Source organism: Apis cerana, linkage group LG5 (genome assembly GCF_029169275.1).
Source record: "Apis cerana isolate GH-2021 linkage group LG5, AcerK_1.0, whole genome shotgun sequence".
In the NCBI taxonomy this organism is placed as follows: Eukaryota; Metazoa; Arthropoda; class Insecta; order Hymenoptera; family Apidae; genus Apis; species Apis cerana.
In genome coordinates, this window is record NC_083856.1 from 4,599,611 (window position 1) to 4,617,521 (window position 17,911).

At 39.8% G+C, this 17,911-nt stretch overlaps 1 protein-coding gene across 9 annotated transcripts in view; it reads right to left on the reverse strand.

Moving 5' to 3' along the window:
* Window positions 1-17,911, reverse strand: part of LOC107996518 (nephrin) — a 419,478-nt gene that overhangs the window by 304,687 nt on the left and 96,880 nt on the right. For all 9 annotated transcript variants that reach the window (XM_062074576.1, XM_062074581.1, XM_062074577.1 and 6 more), the window contains one exon: window positions 13,922-14,417. In XM_062074576.1, the coding sequence (XP_061930560.1) occupies window positions 13,922-14,027 (106 nt within the window). In that variant the 5' untranslated portion in view covers window positions 14,028-14,417. The remainder of the gene's footprint in view (window positions 1-13,921; window positions 14,418-17,911) is intronic.

Below are 17,911 nucleotides of genomic sequence, written 5' to 3' on the forward strand. Positions count from 1 at the left end.
TTTCAAAATATAAATCCACAAAGTTTTATAAAGCGAACGGTATGACAATCAATATTTTTGAAATGTTTAAAAGAGTGGCAAAAACAACACATATTTCATCTCGAGATCAAATAAAAAAAAGCAGTTTCTGTAATATGAGGTTGGATTGAAAGCGTATTGAATTTCAAAATTGATTTCACTGAAAAAAAAAAATACAGCAAACAGTTGGAAGTTTTGTCGTATTTTTCTTTCATAAATAAATATATCTTATTACATTAATTATATAAAATACAAATTTACAGTATTTTCGTGTTCTTTATATAAATACAATTATATACGTATAGAAATAGTTAGGTTTGTGAAACTTGTGATCGTTGTGAAATTATAATTTCCAGGTAATTACAACTTTTCTCTTTTCTGCTATACACGTGTTGGATTTGAAATTAATAACGATATTTAAATTTGACCGATTTTCAAGAATTTCATCAAGCTTGTTCGGATTTCGTAAGAGGAGTTTCGTTAGGAACGATAATGTCCAATCGCATAGAATCTTTCGGCAAGTTAACGTGGAAGTTGAATCCAGTTCGTTAAAAGTATAACGACCCGACTTTCAACTTAACTCGGGCTCATTCAAGCCGCACTAAGTTATTCTTTTGTACGGCGAACTCCAGAAAATGATCCTCGCTCGCACTAAATTATTAGAGCAAAATGTTTCCCTTTTTAAAGGGATATCGTAAGACCGACTGCTTTTTACCTAGAACACAATACTGAACCAAGAGAAACTCTTTTCCATCGATATATCTATTGAAAAAAATCTAGCTTAATTTAATGTAAGTAATAACAGCTGATATCGATTCCTTGCCTATCGATTTATTTTGGCATTGGTTGAATGGATCAAAGGAAACCAAATTGTTCGCTGAAAAGAAGAATTACGTTTAACTCGTATCTGTCATCCCAGATTTATAATATTTGTGAATTTATTGACATTATTGCTACGACGAGTAACTGAACAAAAATTTCGTCTCGTACACGCCACTTTCCAAGCCCGTAAATAACAATAATTGGATGCAAGGTGGAATCCATCCATTACCGTTGTCAACACGCAACACGCCTCCCTCTATCGACCCAAAGAACAATATACCCTGCTCACTCCTCCCCGCGATAGACGCACGATTCAAAACTTGGCCGAATTCTAAACGCAGACACGTGCCACGATCCGTGCAACGACGTCTAATTTAGACACTGGGATCCGCATTTTACGCCCTGTACCTACAAGAGCACGTATAGCAACGCCTGCTACACCGGCGCTGGATTATTGTGCGGACGAAAACGAGTATTGCGCTGCAAATGACAATTTGTTACAGTTCTCTCCGAGCTTTCCGTACCTCTCAACCCCCTATCCACCTTCCCCCGCGCCCAACACAGACCTGCTTTCTACTTTCGCCACGCTTCGCGCAACCACCGCCATCCACCGCCTCTTCCTCTTTCCGCTTCCATCCCCACCAACAAGGGAGAGAGATTCAACCAGCACCACCTTGTCCTGGAAATATTTCAGCTCTCGGCTCTTGGCACCGTACGTTTCGCGAAACAGCGGTGGGTGAAAAGAGAGAGGGAAAGGGAAAGAGACGCGGCAGCTTGCTAGGGATCCCTAGGCGTAACGCGCTGCGACTGCAGCGCCACGCTCGGTCTTCTCTATCTGTGCATATGGGGGGAATCGCGCGAAGCTGAATGGTCTGCAGGCCGCAGAAATCGCAGTCTAGGGTGGAGAGACACAGAGAGTTTCTCTGTATAGCGGAGGCGTGAGGAAAGCGGAAGTATGAAAGGGGTTAGGAGGGTAGAGGGCGCGGCAAGCCAATATGATAAGGACGTATTTTAAGGTTCGATGAGCATCGGTTTTCCTCGTTCGCCTTGTACAACCGATATACCGCATTCCTTTGCCAGGGGTATCTCTCAATATCGGCGGGTTCAATTGATCGTAACCCATTTTATATATTGGAACGGTAAAAATGTCGCGTTTCCCTCCCCCCCTTCCTTTTTTTCCTCCTCCCCTTTGAGCTCTTCTCTCTCGCTTCGTACTACTATATCCTTCCTCTTCCTCCCTTTTCTCTTCATTTTTCTCTCGTTTCGCCTCGTATTTCTTCCCTCTCCACTTCTTACTCCAACTTCTTCTTTTTAAGTTCTAGTCGATTCTAGTCGTTTCTTTTCTCCTTTTTTCTTTCTATTTTCATCCCCACCCCCGGGTTTCGACCACTCGCGTGCCTGTACACCCTTTCCTCTCTCCCTCCCTCTTTTATTCCCCTTACGTTCCGCTCGAATTCCTTTCGCTCAACGCGAAGGAAGAGAGCCTTCGAAATCTTTCTCCCCGGATGGAACGATTGCGCCCGAAGGAATCCAATAAACGCACTCCATTGTAGCTACGAGCCACGGCTAATTGCGAGAGGGAATCCAGACCAGAAGGGATATCTTTGAGGTAAGACATCATGTTCGAGCTCGAAACTCGTCCAACTGGAGATCCTTCGTGACTTTTACAGCGGATTCGTTTGACGGGGATTGGTGGACCGGTAATCTCCTCTTCCGGGACGTCTGATTTAGTTCGAGAGTGGCATCCGTTTAAAATTGCGAGGAATAATTAAACGGGATAAATTTAATGAGGATATATATATATATAAACGTGACAACGATGTAATCGTGAAACTTTAATTTAAATTTAATATTCATCGATCCGTTCTTTTGATGCCCACGTACGTTTTAATTCGTACAGGCAATCTTTATCTGTGGATCGAATCAAGTAATTTAGTGGAATATTATATAACAGGTAATTATCTTCTTATTCTTATGTATAGTTTTTTTTTTTAGAATAAAATAAATTATTCCCCTTTTCCTGACGAACGAAATCTTCGTCCCAGCATAAACGTTTTGAAAATCTTTTGGTCATATGCTAATTTTATTACCTGCTCGAAGTTCTCGATTCGATTTTATTTATACATATTCATCTCGTGATTCTAGAATCTAATTTCGTTAAGGAAATCATTTCCATCGAACATCATCCTAATAGCATCGATCGATGGAGAGGACGACACCTTCTAATTTCAATATCGTAAAAGTTTTAGAAAAAAAAAAAGAATAGTAATAGCGGTCATCAAAGGAACCATAGAAATTCCATTTTCAATGTACGTACACAAAAGAACCCTTATTCCCCCCTTCAACGCTATAGATCTCTACAAAAAAAAAAAGAGAAAAGAAAAACAGAAAACCTCGATGACAGTGGAAAAATCGAAAAGATTCCAATCGATGGTCCAACGCAAAGGATTAAGACGTCCATCGTCGAAAAAATTTCATTACGCCCCCCGCGCTTAGTCGTGAATTCCTGACAGTCCCCTTTCACCCCCTATTCATCCACAAAAGAGTCTTATCGATAGTGCCATTCGTTCCGCGCTCGTCTCCCGTTAATGCTTCCAAAGAAAAAGTGAGGGAGGAAAAAATGGCCTAAAAAGTCCCGCCGCCTGAATTCTACTTTTTCTCTGTCTCTCTGTCTCTCTCTCTCTTTCTCTAAACGCGTTCTATTAAAACGAGAGCCAATGAAAAAATTCATTCGATAAACAAGGATGAAAACGAGTCATAGACAATAGAAGAAGAAAGGAGTAGGAGGAGCCAGTTGGTGAGTTTTGTTTTCCAAACAAAAAAAAAAGAAAGAGAGAGAAAGAAGAAGAGGGGAGGGGAGGGAAAAACGAAGAGAACGATCCCATTTCTTTGTTGAAAGAAGTCTAAGAATGGAACTTGAGCGTGAAAACGCCGCATCGCATTGGAAGATTGCTGGAGCACGATCGTGGCGAGAAGAATCCACTAAACACACACTCTCTGCGAGCTCGAGCTAATTACAGGAGAGAAAGAGAGAAAAGGAAAGGAAAGCTACGAAAAGATGGATCGATGGATCGGATTTCATCGACAACGACTAAACGAACGATCGATGCAATCGATCGACCAGCTCTCGCGCCTCCCCCAAGAAATACCATTAACCCCGAGGAAATATGAATTTCTCTCCTCCCAAATGGAAAATCGGCGGACATTCCTCGAATACGTGTATACATATATCCACTCGCGATTGTTCGACACGATTCCTTTTGTCGAACGCGTTCTTACGTATCTCGGGGTATTTCCACGATCCCAAAGGTTGGATCCTTTTGTGTACAGGGGAGCTTTTGTAGCCGGCCAGATACGAGCATCGTTTAAACGATATTTACGTCGTGCTCGTGGACGTAAAGAACGAACGAGTGGACTCCTCTCTTGGCACGAGATCAGAGCAACGCCCATCCCTCTTCTGTTTCTCTTCTCGTCCCCTTCTCCCCTTTTTCTTCCTTTTTTGTTTTATACCCCGTTTCTATATCCTTCCGTCACACGATCGTGATAGTTTCGACCGGGGAGGGGTTACATCGAAGTCGAAAACTCGCTCGTACGTTTCGAAGAGACGCGCGCGGAAACGCGAGATCGTATCGTTGGAAGTAGCGGCGACGAGAAGTGGCGGGAAGAGGCAACGACGACGACGACGACGACGGGGACGACGATTGAAAAACTTTTCCAACTCGACAAGTTTAACGGATCGATGGGACACATTTTTACCGGAAACCAGCCACCGGTTCGACCGTGTTCTCCGACCTTTCCCTCCCGGCTTGTGTGTTTGTCCCGCTTGTTCACTTCCGGGCCAATCGATGCTATTGAAACAATTTTTTCGGCAAGATTACTCGGTTAATTCGATGGACGTGTGCTGCAAAGACCGCACGACAGACTGGAAATTGTTTTGAAACGGCAGGGACTACCACCTCTCGTGGGGATCGCGGCATTTTTTTTTTCCTTTTTCCGTTTCCCTCCATCGTTTTTTCCTACGACCCAGAGCAAATTCGTTTCTGGCCACCACTCGTTACTGTCGATTGATGTCGACGTTTAATTACGAAACTATGCTGGAAAAACTGGAAAATCGTCGTCCTCGATTCGTACAACGATTATACATACTTTTATAATGTCCTAAAATAACCAGGATGGCTTGCGTTGGCCTGGAGAGAATTGGTAACGTTTCGAGGTGGCGAGGTTGGCTGCACTGCGCGTGCGTGTTTTATCATTTTTATCATTTGACGATTCGTTTAAAAATGACAAAGAGTTTTTTTCTTTCAGGATTTTTTTACCTTTAATCATTCGAAGAACGAAAAACTTGGATATGGAGAAGTGAATATCGAGCGTGATAAATCGTTAAAAAAAGGAATTTTTTTAATTCTATGTATCCAAGTAAAACTTTCCATCCGAATGATTAGATTATTCGATTAACAAGTTGAACGAAATATGCTTGTTAAAACAAAATTAAAGCATTATACGTGAATCTTGATAATCAGTTCGGTGGAGTATAAATTTAATAATAAATTTTATATAAATATGAAAAGACAAATGGAATATAATCAGAATGAATATTGTCCAAAGCTATTAAAACAACATTCTCTCGTGCAAATTTAACATTCAATTAAATTACCTCAACCATTTTCGCAAATTCATTCTCCCCTAACATTAAACCTATCCATAAAATAAATTCGAGGGAGAAGAGAACGAGAAAGAGAGAGAGAGAGAGAGAGAAAAGAAAATAAATCTTTCAACGAAAAATATTGCACGAAACTTTAATATCTTTTCAATATCGTAAACTCATTTTACCCTGCATCCTTCCCGAACGTTAACACGAGAACGAACGAGAAACTTAACCGTCCGTGAAAACAAGGAATTAAACTATCTAAAATCGTGGAAAAATTGTTAACGTCATCGCGAAGAAATTTTTATAAATACGAAAAATCGCGCAGACATATCGCTCATATCTCGCGTTTCGCACATATTCATATATTTGAAAAGTTTTCATATTTGATATATTCCACCTTCCACCCCCACGTGCTCGTGGAACAACACAGCGGAACGAAAGAAATCCTCAAATATTTCTGAAATTCCTGCTCTTATAAAAAGTTTCATATCGATATTGTCACGTGTGCTTTTGTATTTTGATTTCCCGACCGAACCCAAGAAGAAATATCAGTTTCTGTAAACGGGATCCATGTCTCAGTCGACTCCCTCCCTCTTCCTTCATGAAATACGCAAAGCGAAAACGCGAATATTCGTTCCCCCATCCTCGATAATTGTAATTAAACACGTCCTACATATTTTACAGTTTGTAGCGCGGGCGATCAACGCGTAGCCGAATTAAATCGTTCCCCGAATTAATCATTCACCGGATTGCTAAATTACTACGTCCGATTAAATTAGACTCGTTCATCGTGTATCGCGTTATTCAATTTTCGTTTAACCAACCCAGGCGCGAGTTTCCCTCGAGTTTTTAGGGAGGAGGGGGAGATTAAACGATACGATAAACATCTAGCGAATCTGGAGGACCGAGAGTGATAATTTAAAATTCGTATTAAACGTTCCCAACTCTGGCCGATAAAAGTTGAGCACACGAAATGCCAACGATATCATCGAGGTTGACGTTTACAGATTATAGGAATTTGAATCAATTTAAATCTTCGATATTTCCAGATATCGCTAGTAATAATTTTATACGCGAAAATATTTGTACACTGCACTCCTCCTCTCGTACGTACCGATTACGAAAAAAAAGAGAAAATATATTCGAAGAATTTTTAATTAAGCTAGAGAGATTAGAGAGGAATAAGCAGTTACCCGTCATCGACTGTAAAATCAAATTCCAAGCAAACGGAATGATCACATCGTCAAACACACGATTTCCAGAATCCATGCTCCAGGGTACACGTACACGGGGGCGGAGGGGGGGCCTAGTTAATTGTACAAACATACACTCGTCGATGTAATTTCACCGCCATCGCGCGTGACGATTCGTTACGATTTCAATTAACCCAGCAGCAGCACCAACACCAGATAACAACGCACGTAGATAGAGGGACGCTTTATATATTCAAACAAATCATCGCGCGAGGACGAAGAAAGTCCTTCCACACGTTAAATACTTCAATCTTCCTTGTACACATTTGCACAAGCCTCCGTATAATTCCCGTCATTCTCTATTTACCGTGCAAAACCGCGCTCAAATTACCAACGATACCATAATCCGCTCATAGTTTGGAGAACAACCAATCAACCTCGACGATCCTCGACCTCTCTCTTGAAGCGCACACGTCTCCGCTCCGATTTCCTCCTCCTCTCAAAAGAAGAAGAGAAATGGTTCGAAAAACTCGTAAAATCCACGCACGGCCACGCGTTGAAACTTTTATCGCGTTGATAATCATAACTCGACGTTTTGCGCCGATATTAATGGACGATTGGTCGGCTGAGGGAGGGAACCGGGCACGATTACCACCACTTTCCGATACGACGGTTCTCAAATATTTCCCGATTTTATATCGTGAAATTTCTCGGCCGGGTGGAAACGGCAAAACTGTTTCCAGGCTTGACCACAATCGGATCTGGCCGAACGTATAAGTCATTCCCGGTAGAGTAGAGTTACAGTCTGGACTACGAAGCGCAAGGAAAGTCGTGCTTGAAGCCACGGTTCGTTGATTCGAGCCTCTTGAGAATGGCGTGCAGTCGCGACGAAAGCGGGATTAAAGAGGGTGAAAGAAGGGTGAGGGAGGAGTGGAGGAATGGAGGGATCGGGGCGGTTTTTATATATCGAAACGCGTATTGAGAGCGGATCGGAAATGATTTTTCTCGTTTTTCGAAACGACACGGTGTGCATAAGTTTCTGCTTTCGAAAGAATATTTTGGAGAACGTCTGGTTTTTTCGTATTTAGAGTTTCATATTTAAAGATAATTTTCAAAGAATTGATCCAATCGATATTAACAATTTTTTCCTTAAATTCTTTACAATTTCAATTATTTATTTTACGTAATACTATTTACGATCATTCGAAATCGTTATGGTAAAAACAAGAAGACAAGGAAATCCAAATTCAATCTCAAAGTACAACAACGTTTAACGTGTTAATTTTCCATTCCTCTGAAACCTTCTAACAACCATAGAACCAACCAAAGAACTAATAACACCCGTCCACACCGACAAATAAATCAAACCCTACGAGTCATTGAGTGAAAGCCCTAGCAATTCTCACAAGCAAACTATACTAACCCCTTAACGAACTAAAATTCCTTCAAGTTACACATGACTGATTACTCACTTCAACGTATCCCAAGTTATATTCCACAAAATCACAAGACCATCCATATACCTATTGATTTCTCGAGCATTTTTTTATTAAATAAGACAACAAGACAATACGTTAAATCTTTGGCGAACAGAATTAATTCTTTAAAAAAAAAGGAAAGAAAAATACATATCACGTTCACCAATTCATCAATTGTTTTCAAACAAGCAATTAGATCTCGTCTAAGAGCGAGCTTCCATTTCATAGAGCTTCCATTCGTGAAAAAAATGAATTAATTATGATTATCTTCACGCGTAATTTTTCCATTCCACGATCCATTCCCTACGATCGTCCCAATTTTAGATAGTCGAGCATGATAGCTACGAAGTCACGGTTTCCATCGAAACAAAAAGATCGGCTTCCTTCCAGTGGTTGCGGCTGTTTCCACCGGTGGATTAAAATTCTTTCTCCTTTCTCTTATTTCCTTTCGACCGCCTACAACCCTCTTTCTGCTTCTCGTGACGTAATTAAAAGATTACGATCAAAAAGCTTTCGCTCCGATGCGGCTCAAGTTCAAATAATTTGCAAGTTGGCCGACTCCCTCGGCTGTATACCTCTGAGATGATGATGTGGACGTGTCTAACGAGAAAAACTTGGCTAATATACGAATGCAGCCCCATCCTCGTCAAGGATACTGCGCGGAAAATTAAGATTGCACGTCCAGAGAAGGACAAGCGTAGAGGATTTGAAATTTCTTTCAAAATATTTCTATAAATTTTTGAATTATTTCTAAGGAACTTTAAAGAACTTTGTTGTTAAAGGTGAAAGGTCGGGTTTTGAGATTCTCGTGAAAAATTTTGATTTTGTTTTTTGATTTGAATATAAAAGAAATGAAATTTCGTTACTTTCGCATCACTTTTTCCTAAACTCATCATCTTAAATCCTCTCTCTCTCTCTCTCTAAAAAAAGAAATTACTGCATATTAACTTCACGTTTTACAACATCAACATCAAAATCTCCCATAATTACATTCCAGATGTGACGAGGCCGAGCTGAAAGCTGAAAAGCCATAAAGCTTAACTTTAATTTTAATTCGCGAGATTAAACTCCACCGAAACGCGTTCCTTTCACTCTCTCTCTCTCTCTCTCTCTCTCTCTCCCTCCAAAGCAATTAAAGTAGCTAAATCTAACCAGTGCTAAAAGCATAGCAAGTTAAAGGCAAGTTGACAATAGGCGCAAGGGGCTCGAACCCTCGTGAAACGTCGCATTGCACTCTACCCTGGTTGCAATCCCTCCCTTCTTTTATATTAACCACACACCACAGGGTGCCATTACGCTCCTTTGAACGCGTCAAGATTTACGTTACTCTCTGCCTGGCCGGCAAACAAGCCACTCATTTAGGAAACACTAAGCACAATAAATATATTCGATCGAGGACAAAGTGCGCGAAAACTCGAATCAAGCCCAATTAATCCTTGTTTCGTTCACGACGAGCTAATTTCATCTACGGAAGATGGAGGTGGAAAGAGGCGAGCGGGTTGCATAATTCCATTCCGTGTACTCGGATGTTCAAAGGGATCGAATGCACGCGAGAAGGAAGTCGATTATGCACGATCGAGCGGACGATTAAGCGACAAGGGGTGTTTTATTTAACGTTGAGGGCGAAACGGAAGTAATTACGACTCCTCGAGGCGCGAAGGGAGAGGAGGTCCTGGGAGAGGATGGGGCGCGGTGGTTACGAGGCCACGAGGCTTGAAAACCAATGGAATCCAAGAGTATACAAGAGGAAGGGAGGATGAGAGAGAGAGAGAGGGAAGATAAAGAGAGAAGTTTGGTCGAGCTGATCGAGCAGGTGGTTAGACAACTTGACCAAGGGAACGCAAACTGGAGGCATTTCGTTAATTAAAGGTACCGATTAAAATCGTATCAGCTAGGTATCGTGTTAAGGTTAATTAAGGTGCTTACTTGGGGGGAGGGAGGAAGGTAAAGTTGGCTGCTTCGTCTATTTGCGTAAGACGATGATCCCGATAGATCTTAGGCGGAGATTAATGTTGTGTCATGGAGATGTTTGGATTGAGTAATGCGTGATACGGTTGACGGGCCTTCTCTTTTAGGGATTTCAGGGGATGAGGGCTCTTGCGAGAAGAGGTTATAGGAATGATTAACGAGCGGGTTTCTACATATGCTTGTAACAATTCGAATTCAACGTGGTAAAAATACGATTTCTTCAACTCGAAATCAATACGAATTAAAATTAAATTCGGAATATATTCAATTCATCCCCCTCATCCATTATCTCGGCAACCCTCTCGTTAAAGTAACGTACATCTATCGCGTTCTTCCGCTGTTTTAAAACTCTGTCCTATTTAAAAAAAGAGGGAAAAATCTTTCTCAAACAGTTGGAATAATCGGGAGGGGAAAGGCCCTTTCGGTTTATTAAAGGAAGGGTTAATTTCTTTTCGTTCCGCTTTATTGACAAGAGCGGGTATCGCGCGACAATTCGCGGCTAATGCGCAAATTGAATCGCCTATAGCGGGAAAAACCGCAGCGTACACCGACCGCGTAATTTCGTTGCTCGCGAACGAAAATGAGCAGGGGGGGAGAGGTTTTTAACTCGTTTACCCCACTGCGGTTCTAACGAGGCCACGCGGTGCCTCGGATAGCGCTCGTTTCGCCGCGAATCCGCGCCGAAACGGAGCAGTATCCTACGTTGGAGGCCCGATTGTTTGGCAAATGACGTTACGAGCGAATCGAGCGCGCCCCCAGGGACGCGAAAACCGCCTTTGATCCTGCGAATTTCACTCCGACCGCAAACGTCACCGCGCGCCCGCGTCGATTCCATTCGATCCGCTTTGTAGCCTTCGAATCGTTGCAACAGATTTGTCACGGTGTCTTCGTCGAGTGAGGCAGTTTTCAACTCGTGCAAAACACGGGGAGGGGGGGGAGAGGAGGGGGAGTTATTAACGATCGTGGCGTGTGCTGTTTCGCGCATAGAAAATTTAACGCTTTCTGCTGCGATTCAGCTAGCCGGGTGGTAATTTCCTGCTCGTTGTAATTCGCGAGAGCGTTTGAATTAACAAACAGGGAAAATATTGTTCCGAGGAAATTTTTGAATAAAGCAGAAATATTTTTTAAGTATTTATGAAAATCTCGGATTCGCGATGCGGATATTTCTTTTATGTGCAGTTTTCAAATATTTATACAATTCTGAATTATAGATTTCACGCAGATTTTTGTTGAACCGATTTTTAATTTTTGTCTTTCTTCAAAAATCCATGGTGAAAAATTTTTCTTAACCGTTAAAAGTTTCCCTTTCAATGGATGAAAAACGTTTATGACACGAAAAAGATGGAAATGGAATTTTCTTGTTAGCAAGGAACTTGGTAACATTGGTAGCATCGATGTCTAGACGGGGTTCAACGATCTATAGTGGCCTTGAAACTGCATTGAAATGGCCTTGGAATTGGATTGAAATGACCTTGAACTCTGAGATGCGCGTTTAATAAACGGAAACATGAATCAAAGGGCCTCGTTACAACGCATGCATCCCTTGTGGTTATATTAATGGATGTCATCACTTAACGCTTAAATTTATGCACGGCTACGCTGTATCGGTACCGTGTACTACATTCGTTACTAGGAAGATTTATCACCAGTGCTACCAGGCATAATTTATCCTCGTGGTATCACATACTTTTTTTCCCCTCTCTAAAATTTCCTCAAAATTTTTCTTCGACGCGTTTTCTCGCGTGTTTTTTATAAATTAAAGTGCAATTATAAATCGAAGTGCAAAATTCGTTCATTTACCAAACATATTTACGCAACTTTATTCCGCGTGGAGTAATTAAATATAAATTCGAATTTGCGTCCAATTTGGTTAAAAGTGAATTTAAATAATCCCCACGAGGAAGAAAATCTGTATTTCCTCGTTGCATTGCCCGCAGATTTATATATATATATATAAAATGAACTATTAAAAATCTTGCTAAATCCTTGTATCTCATTATTACACGTAACAAACTAGCTGTTTTCGAGTCGATATTTAATTCACCTTTCTTCCTCGTCTTTTTGGAAAGAGAAAAACTTCTCCTCTATTATACTTCTCTGATATTTCACGCGAACGATTTTTCACGATTCATCCTCCATTATTATTCCACTTGCGTTGAATAAAAGAAAAAAAAATGACCGTATTTACATATAATTTCGCGAGCAAACACAAAACGGATTGGAATAAATTAATACATATATAAAACGATTTAAATTAAACCCATTGGATGAAAGAGGGAAGATATAAAACAATGGGATACGTTCATTACATTTGCTAATTGATCAAATATGTACTCGAGAGATGGAAAAAGATAGATGGAAAGGAAAGGGTGAAATTTTGTTGAACACCCTCGTGCCACATCGGCCCAATTGGCACAATTATAAACGCTATATACAAGCGAGAAACGCACCAGCAACGATGTATCACACACAATTAATTAGGTACGGTATCAAAGTGCCTAGCTATTATTCGAAGTTGATTTTTCGGTTAATTATTTACCCCCGAGATCGGCGAATGAAGCTACGCTATGAAGGAAGCCACAGGTTGTCGTCGTTCGTAATTTCTCGCGCTGATTTTTACGGATGCAAATTAATGCATAATCGAGATTAATGACGCGTGGAAGATTAGGCGAAAAAGTTTGGGAGGAAAAGATTTTTGAAAAATAAAAATTACGAGTATTGTTATATCTGTAATTTTTCGAACGGTTAGATTTTGATTGTGATTTAATCATTGTTTTCTAAAAACAATTTAACAATTTTTGACTCGATATAAAAATCATCCTCTGTCTAATTATGCATGTTTGTTATAAATATATTTCTAAATCGAAAATCTTCTTATAAAAATATTATTTTCAGGATTGGAAAAGTGAAATGATACAAGAGAAATAAATTTGATTCACGTATCCAAGAAATTGCAATGACCTTGAATGATTTAATATAAGAGAGAGAGAGAGAATTTGAAATTGTTGGAAATACAGGCGAGAAAGTTGTAAACTTTATATAAATAAATTACGTTGTAACTTATTATATGAGAACTCTGTAATATAATCTTAGATTATCTAAAGGTCATTGCATGGAAATCTACAGGTAAAAAGTTTATCGATATTTCAACTACTATAACGAATTATAAATATAAAATATATTTTAAGTTAATATCTCGAGTTGAAATATATTAAATTCACTTAATTTACTTTCAAATATTTCTCTAACGCTATTAAACTCGACACGATTCAAAATCAAAGTACGAGAAGATATACTTAATTGGAAACATCCTGTTCAAATTTTCCAAGAATTTATACACTCGAAATACCGCCAAGATTTATGCACGAAAATTATTAGTTACATATTTAAAATCCTAATTTCACGTGTCATCCTCAAAATTTCTAAAATATCATTAAACAGCTATGAAAAATAGAGAAGAGCTACAAGTTCAACTTCATTGAACATTTATTTATAGGAACAGTAAAGGTAAAATTTGCTCCTTTATACCAGATTCTAAAATATTTCCAACTTTTTACGACACCCTACTACCTACCTACTATATTATATATTACTAATCAAAAATTTAAAATCATATTTTGAAACTTCAACATTCGGTTAAGAAAATTCGAAAATTACTTTTTCTTCGAATTATCAAGTTCATATTGGAAATTTTTAGGGGAGAAGTAGAAATGAAACACGTCAAAGGACGTCGTCGCGGACGGCACGAATAAGAGGATTCCTCGATAGAGGTAGCAAAGTATTTTTCCACTCACCTATCTCCTGATTCGTGATCCTGCCGCTGCACAGCGTACAACCACCGAGGACGAGAAGTAGTGACAGCAGCGTGTGAACGGAGGCGGCCATCTCATCCAGGAGCATCTCGACGCCTCGACGTCACGTCACGTCACGTCACGTCACTCGTAATCACGTCAACGGCACACGTTCCTACCCCTCTCTATTCCTATTCTTTCTCCCACACACTTTCTCCCCCGTTTCTCTTCTTTTCAACGACGTTCTTCCCGTTTTCTCCTTCAACACAACAAACCGACGACGAAACACACACAGCCTGCGTTGTGTTCTCGCCCTTCCTCTCCTCCTTTCTCCAAACCTCCTCCCTTCTCGCGCCACCCTCTCTCCAAACGGCTTCCTGCGACTTTTCCGCCACCCTCTCCGCGCGACGCACCTCCTCGACAACCCTGCTGCAAGGGAATCCCCCTTTCCACCTCCTCCTCCGTGCGGTCCCACGTTGCTCGTTCCCGCCACCGTCACCTTGCAACGAAAGAAAATCGGTTAGATAGATGGAGAGATAAAGGGGAAGATGAACGAGAGGCTAGGATGAGGCTGGAATCGATGATCAGTTGAAATGAATGAATGCGATTGAACTATGAAATTCGATTGATTAATGTGTCGTGAACCGTATGGAATTGAACCGTATGGTTGTGTCTTCTAGATCAGAAAAGTCGTATAAGTTAGATGAAGCAAATTATTAGAATGTTGTGTTGTAAAATTAATTCAATTTTCAACGAAACGAAATTGTTATGTGATTGTGTAAGACACAATAGATTGGAGGGATAAATCAATCCTTGAGATTTCGACTATGTTTTCCTTTTCTTTCTTTTTTCTTTTTTTTAAATGTAACTTTATGACGGTGCGAAATAGAGTAAAACTTGTGATGTTATAAAATTTTAGTTTAGTATATTCGGGTTTAGTATATTCTTTTTTTCATCGTTCTGATGTAAAAAAAATATTCGCAGGCAAAATTGTATTCAAAACATGAAAAAATAGCAAAATTCTGAAGTTTGATCTCAGTTCTTCAAAGAGATTTTCCACTGAAAAAAATCGTTCTATGTACATGCAACTCATTCTGTTGACTATACATTTTTTTTTCAGTTTTTGCAATGTCTTTGGCGATATTTTTGCGGATTTTTGAATTATTCCCTTTGTACCTTTCAAAACTATTGATTCGTGAAATTGTCTTATCGGTTTTGCAATATTTTTGACTATTATTGTTTTTTTCATTTCGTTTCCTTTTAATCTGTGATTAATCTTGAATGATTGATTTAAAAAAAAAAAAAAAAAGGAAATTGAATATATTAACGGAAAATTAGATTTTTGGGAAATATTAAATCAAGGATTTAAATTCGGAGAATATTAAATTTTAGCATTGAGGAGATGTGGAAGAACGTTATTACTGATTGAATTTAAATTCTATTTGAATCGATTAAAGTGAATTTAATTTGATTTCACCCGCTATTATGACTATTTCATCGATTATTAAATAGGACAATAGGATTCGGTTACTGGAAAAGTTTCTCCGTCCAGAGATTCCAGAGATTCGTATTAAACGGGAACTCGCGACTTTCGTAAGAGAAAAATGTAAAAAAACATTCTATAAGAAAAATATAAAACGGAAGAACGATTTCAAGCGGATACTAATTAATATTTCGGAAGGAAGAGACAGAAATCTCCAATGGAAATTTATTCTCTCTTTGAACATGAAATGTTTAAATTCTTTTTATACCTCTTTCTCTAATTAATTATTATTTTCTTTTTTTTTTTAAGATGAAACTTGAGAAAAGAAGAAGTATTCCCTTGCACGTTTTTAAAATTAAAACTATTCTCAATAGTGACAAGTAATTGATTAAAATTCTTCACTATGTTCAAAAGAAAGTTGCTCGACTCGTTCTTCGCACAAGAACAGAAAAATTAAAGGGAGGGCCGATACATTAAAGTCCAGTTGGAAACGCATCGAATCCTCGTCGAAGAAATGAATAAATTCGGTCTTCGATGGAAATTCCGCGATTAAGGATAATGAGAAAGGGAATTTTCCGTCGGGATTGAAACTCGATTGATCAACGAGTGAGCGAGATTACTTTGTGCGTTAACGATTCGTGAATATACAGAATGTACACGAGTTAGAAATTAAAGGGTAGAAAAATGAAACTCGTCCAAAAAGCGCACAAAAGCATTACTGGCGTGTACTAATTAGTAATTTAAATAAAAAAAAAAAAAAGAAATAAAAAAAAAGGAGCGAAACTTCGTCAGATATTGGCGAAGCTTATCGATCCATTCGAAATTCAACGCGAGGCTTCGACCTTTTTAAATCAAAGTCTTAAACGAACCATCGAATAGTTCAAACATCGAATCTTCCGGAGAAAACGATTCTCTGGTCACGATTCCAGTTTGATTTAACGAACAATTTTTTTCCCCGCCCCTGTAATACAAAGCGCCTTCGTTCAAAAGAAACTCAACGCGTAATTAACGTGTTTACTTAACATAAATCATTTCTACGATTCTATAAAAAAATAAATTATTCATTCTCTCTCTCTCTCTCTCTCTCTCTAAAATATTTATACTGCAACGATGAAATCTTTCTCGTTCAACGAAATATTTAATTTCCCATCCCTATTCAACTCTTAACGAACGACTCTCTGCTTCCAGAGATAGCGCGATTGGTAAAAGAACCAAAAAAAAAAAACTCGTTATCGCGAGATTCGCATCACGCATCGAGTCCTTTGATTCGACGCGTGGCGAAATATCAGCCGCACGTTGATAGCTGAAAACGTTAACAAGTGAAATTTCACTCGATCGCGCTCACCAAGCCCATCCACCCCAATGCTGTTCCGCGCCATCTTTCGCCCTTTTCGCACGTTCTTTCCCTCCCCTTCTTCTCTCGACCGATGTCTCTCCCTCGCACGAATCCCATTCTGCTGATTTTCCTTTCTCGCGCGTGCAAGGGCTCGTATTCAAGTTCCAGCAGCGATTGCACGCCCATTGCAGTCTGCCGCTGCTACGAGACGATAGACCTGTCCCTTTTTCTTCTTTTTTTTCCCCCCACTCCTCTTTCAACTCTCTATCCCGGTTTCAACCCCCTATGTGACGCTTGCTGACGTTATGCATTCGTTGTAATCGCGTCCTGGTTTTTCGCCAGTCCGCTTTTTCGAAAAATGGTTGCGTCGTTGAATGGTATTTCTTTTTTTTTTTTTTTTTCACATTCAACGCTTTCGGATCCCTTGGATCGTCGTCAGTTTATCGCGCGTACGAGGGAAATTCGGCTTGGAAGAGTTTAGGGTGTAGTTAGAGCGATACTAAGCTTGGAAAAGTGTCAAGAGGCGCTTTCCCCTCGGATATTTTGGGAATATTGAAATTTAGAAAACGATAAACGCTGAGTTTTTTTTTCACGAAGCGGTGTTTGAGAATCTCTTCCTCCCCCTTTCGTTCTCTAAACGTGTTCGGAACTTTTTTATAGATCTCTTGTGAATTGTATAATTTCATTGTCTCTTTGACTGTATAACTCCATTCCATTCAAAATTTCTATCTACTATTTGTCATCTAATCAAATATTTTTCTAAAAAAAGGAATCTAATTTTTCATCAAAAAACCCCATCTTTCTTCACCCAGGAGTTTACAATTATCCCATTACCTATAATAAAACTGAAATTCAAAACTCGCCTCCGATCCGAGCTTCGATAAATCCATCCCTCTCGTCTCGCAAAATCAAAGATTAAAACGAGAAACCGGCGTGCCTCGAAAGGAAAGAACAAAATTCCAAGGATTCTTAAGAGAGGTCACGAGGTGGACGAGGAAACGTCATAATGCGCGGAATGTAATGGAGGGGAGGGAAGGGTGGGTTTGGAGATTTCCATGTAAATGCATCGACGCGCGTGCAACTATTCGGCGGTCAGCTCGAGGGGGTTGAGATTGGACCTTAACGATCCTCTCTTCACCCGATCCTCCCCTATAAGCGCAATAAGAGGCGTCGA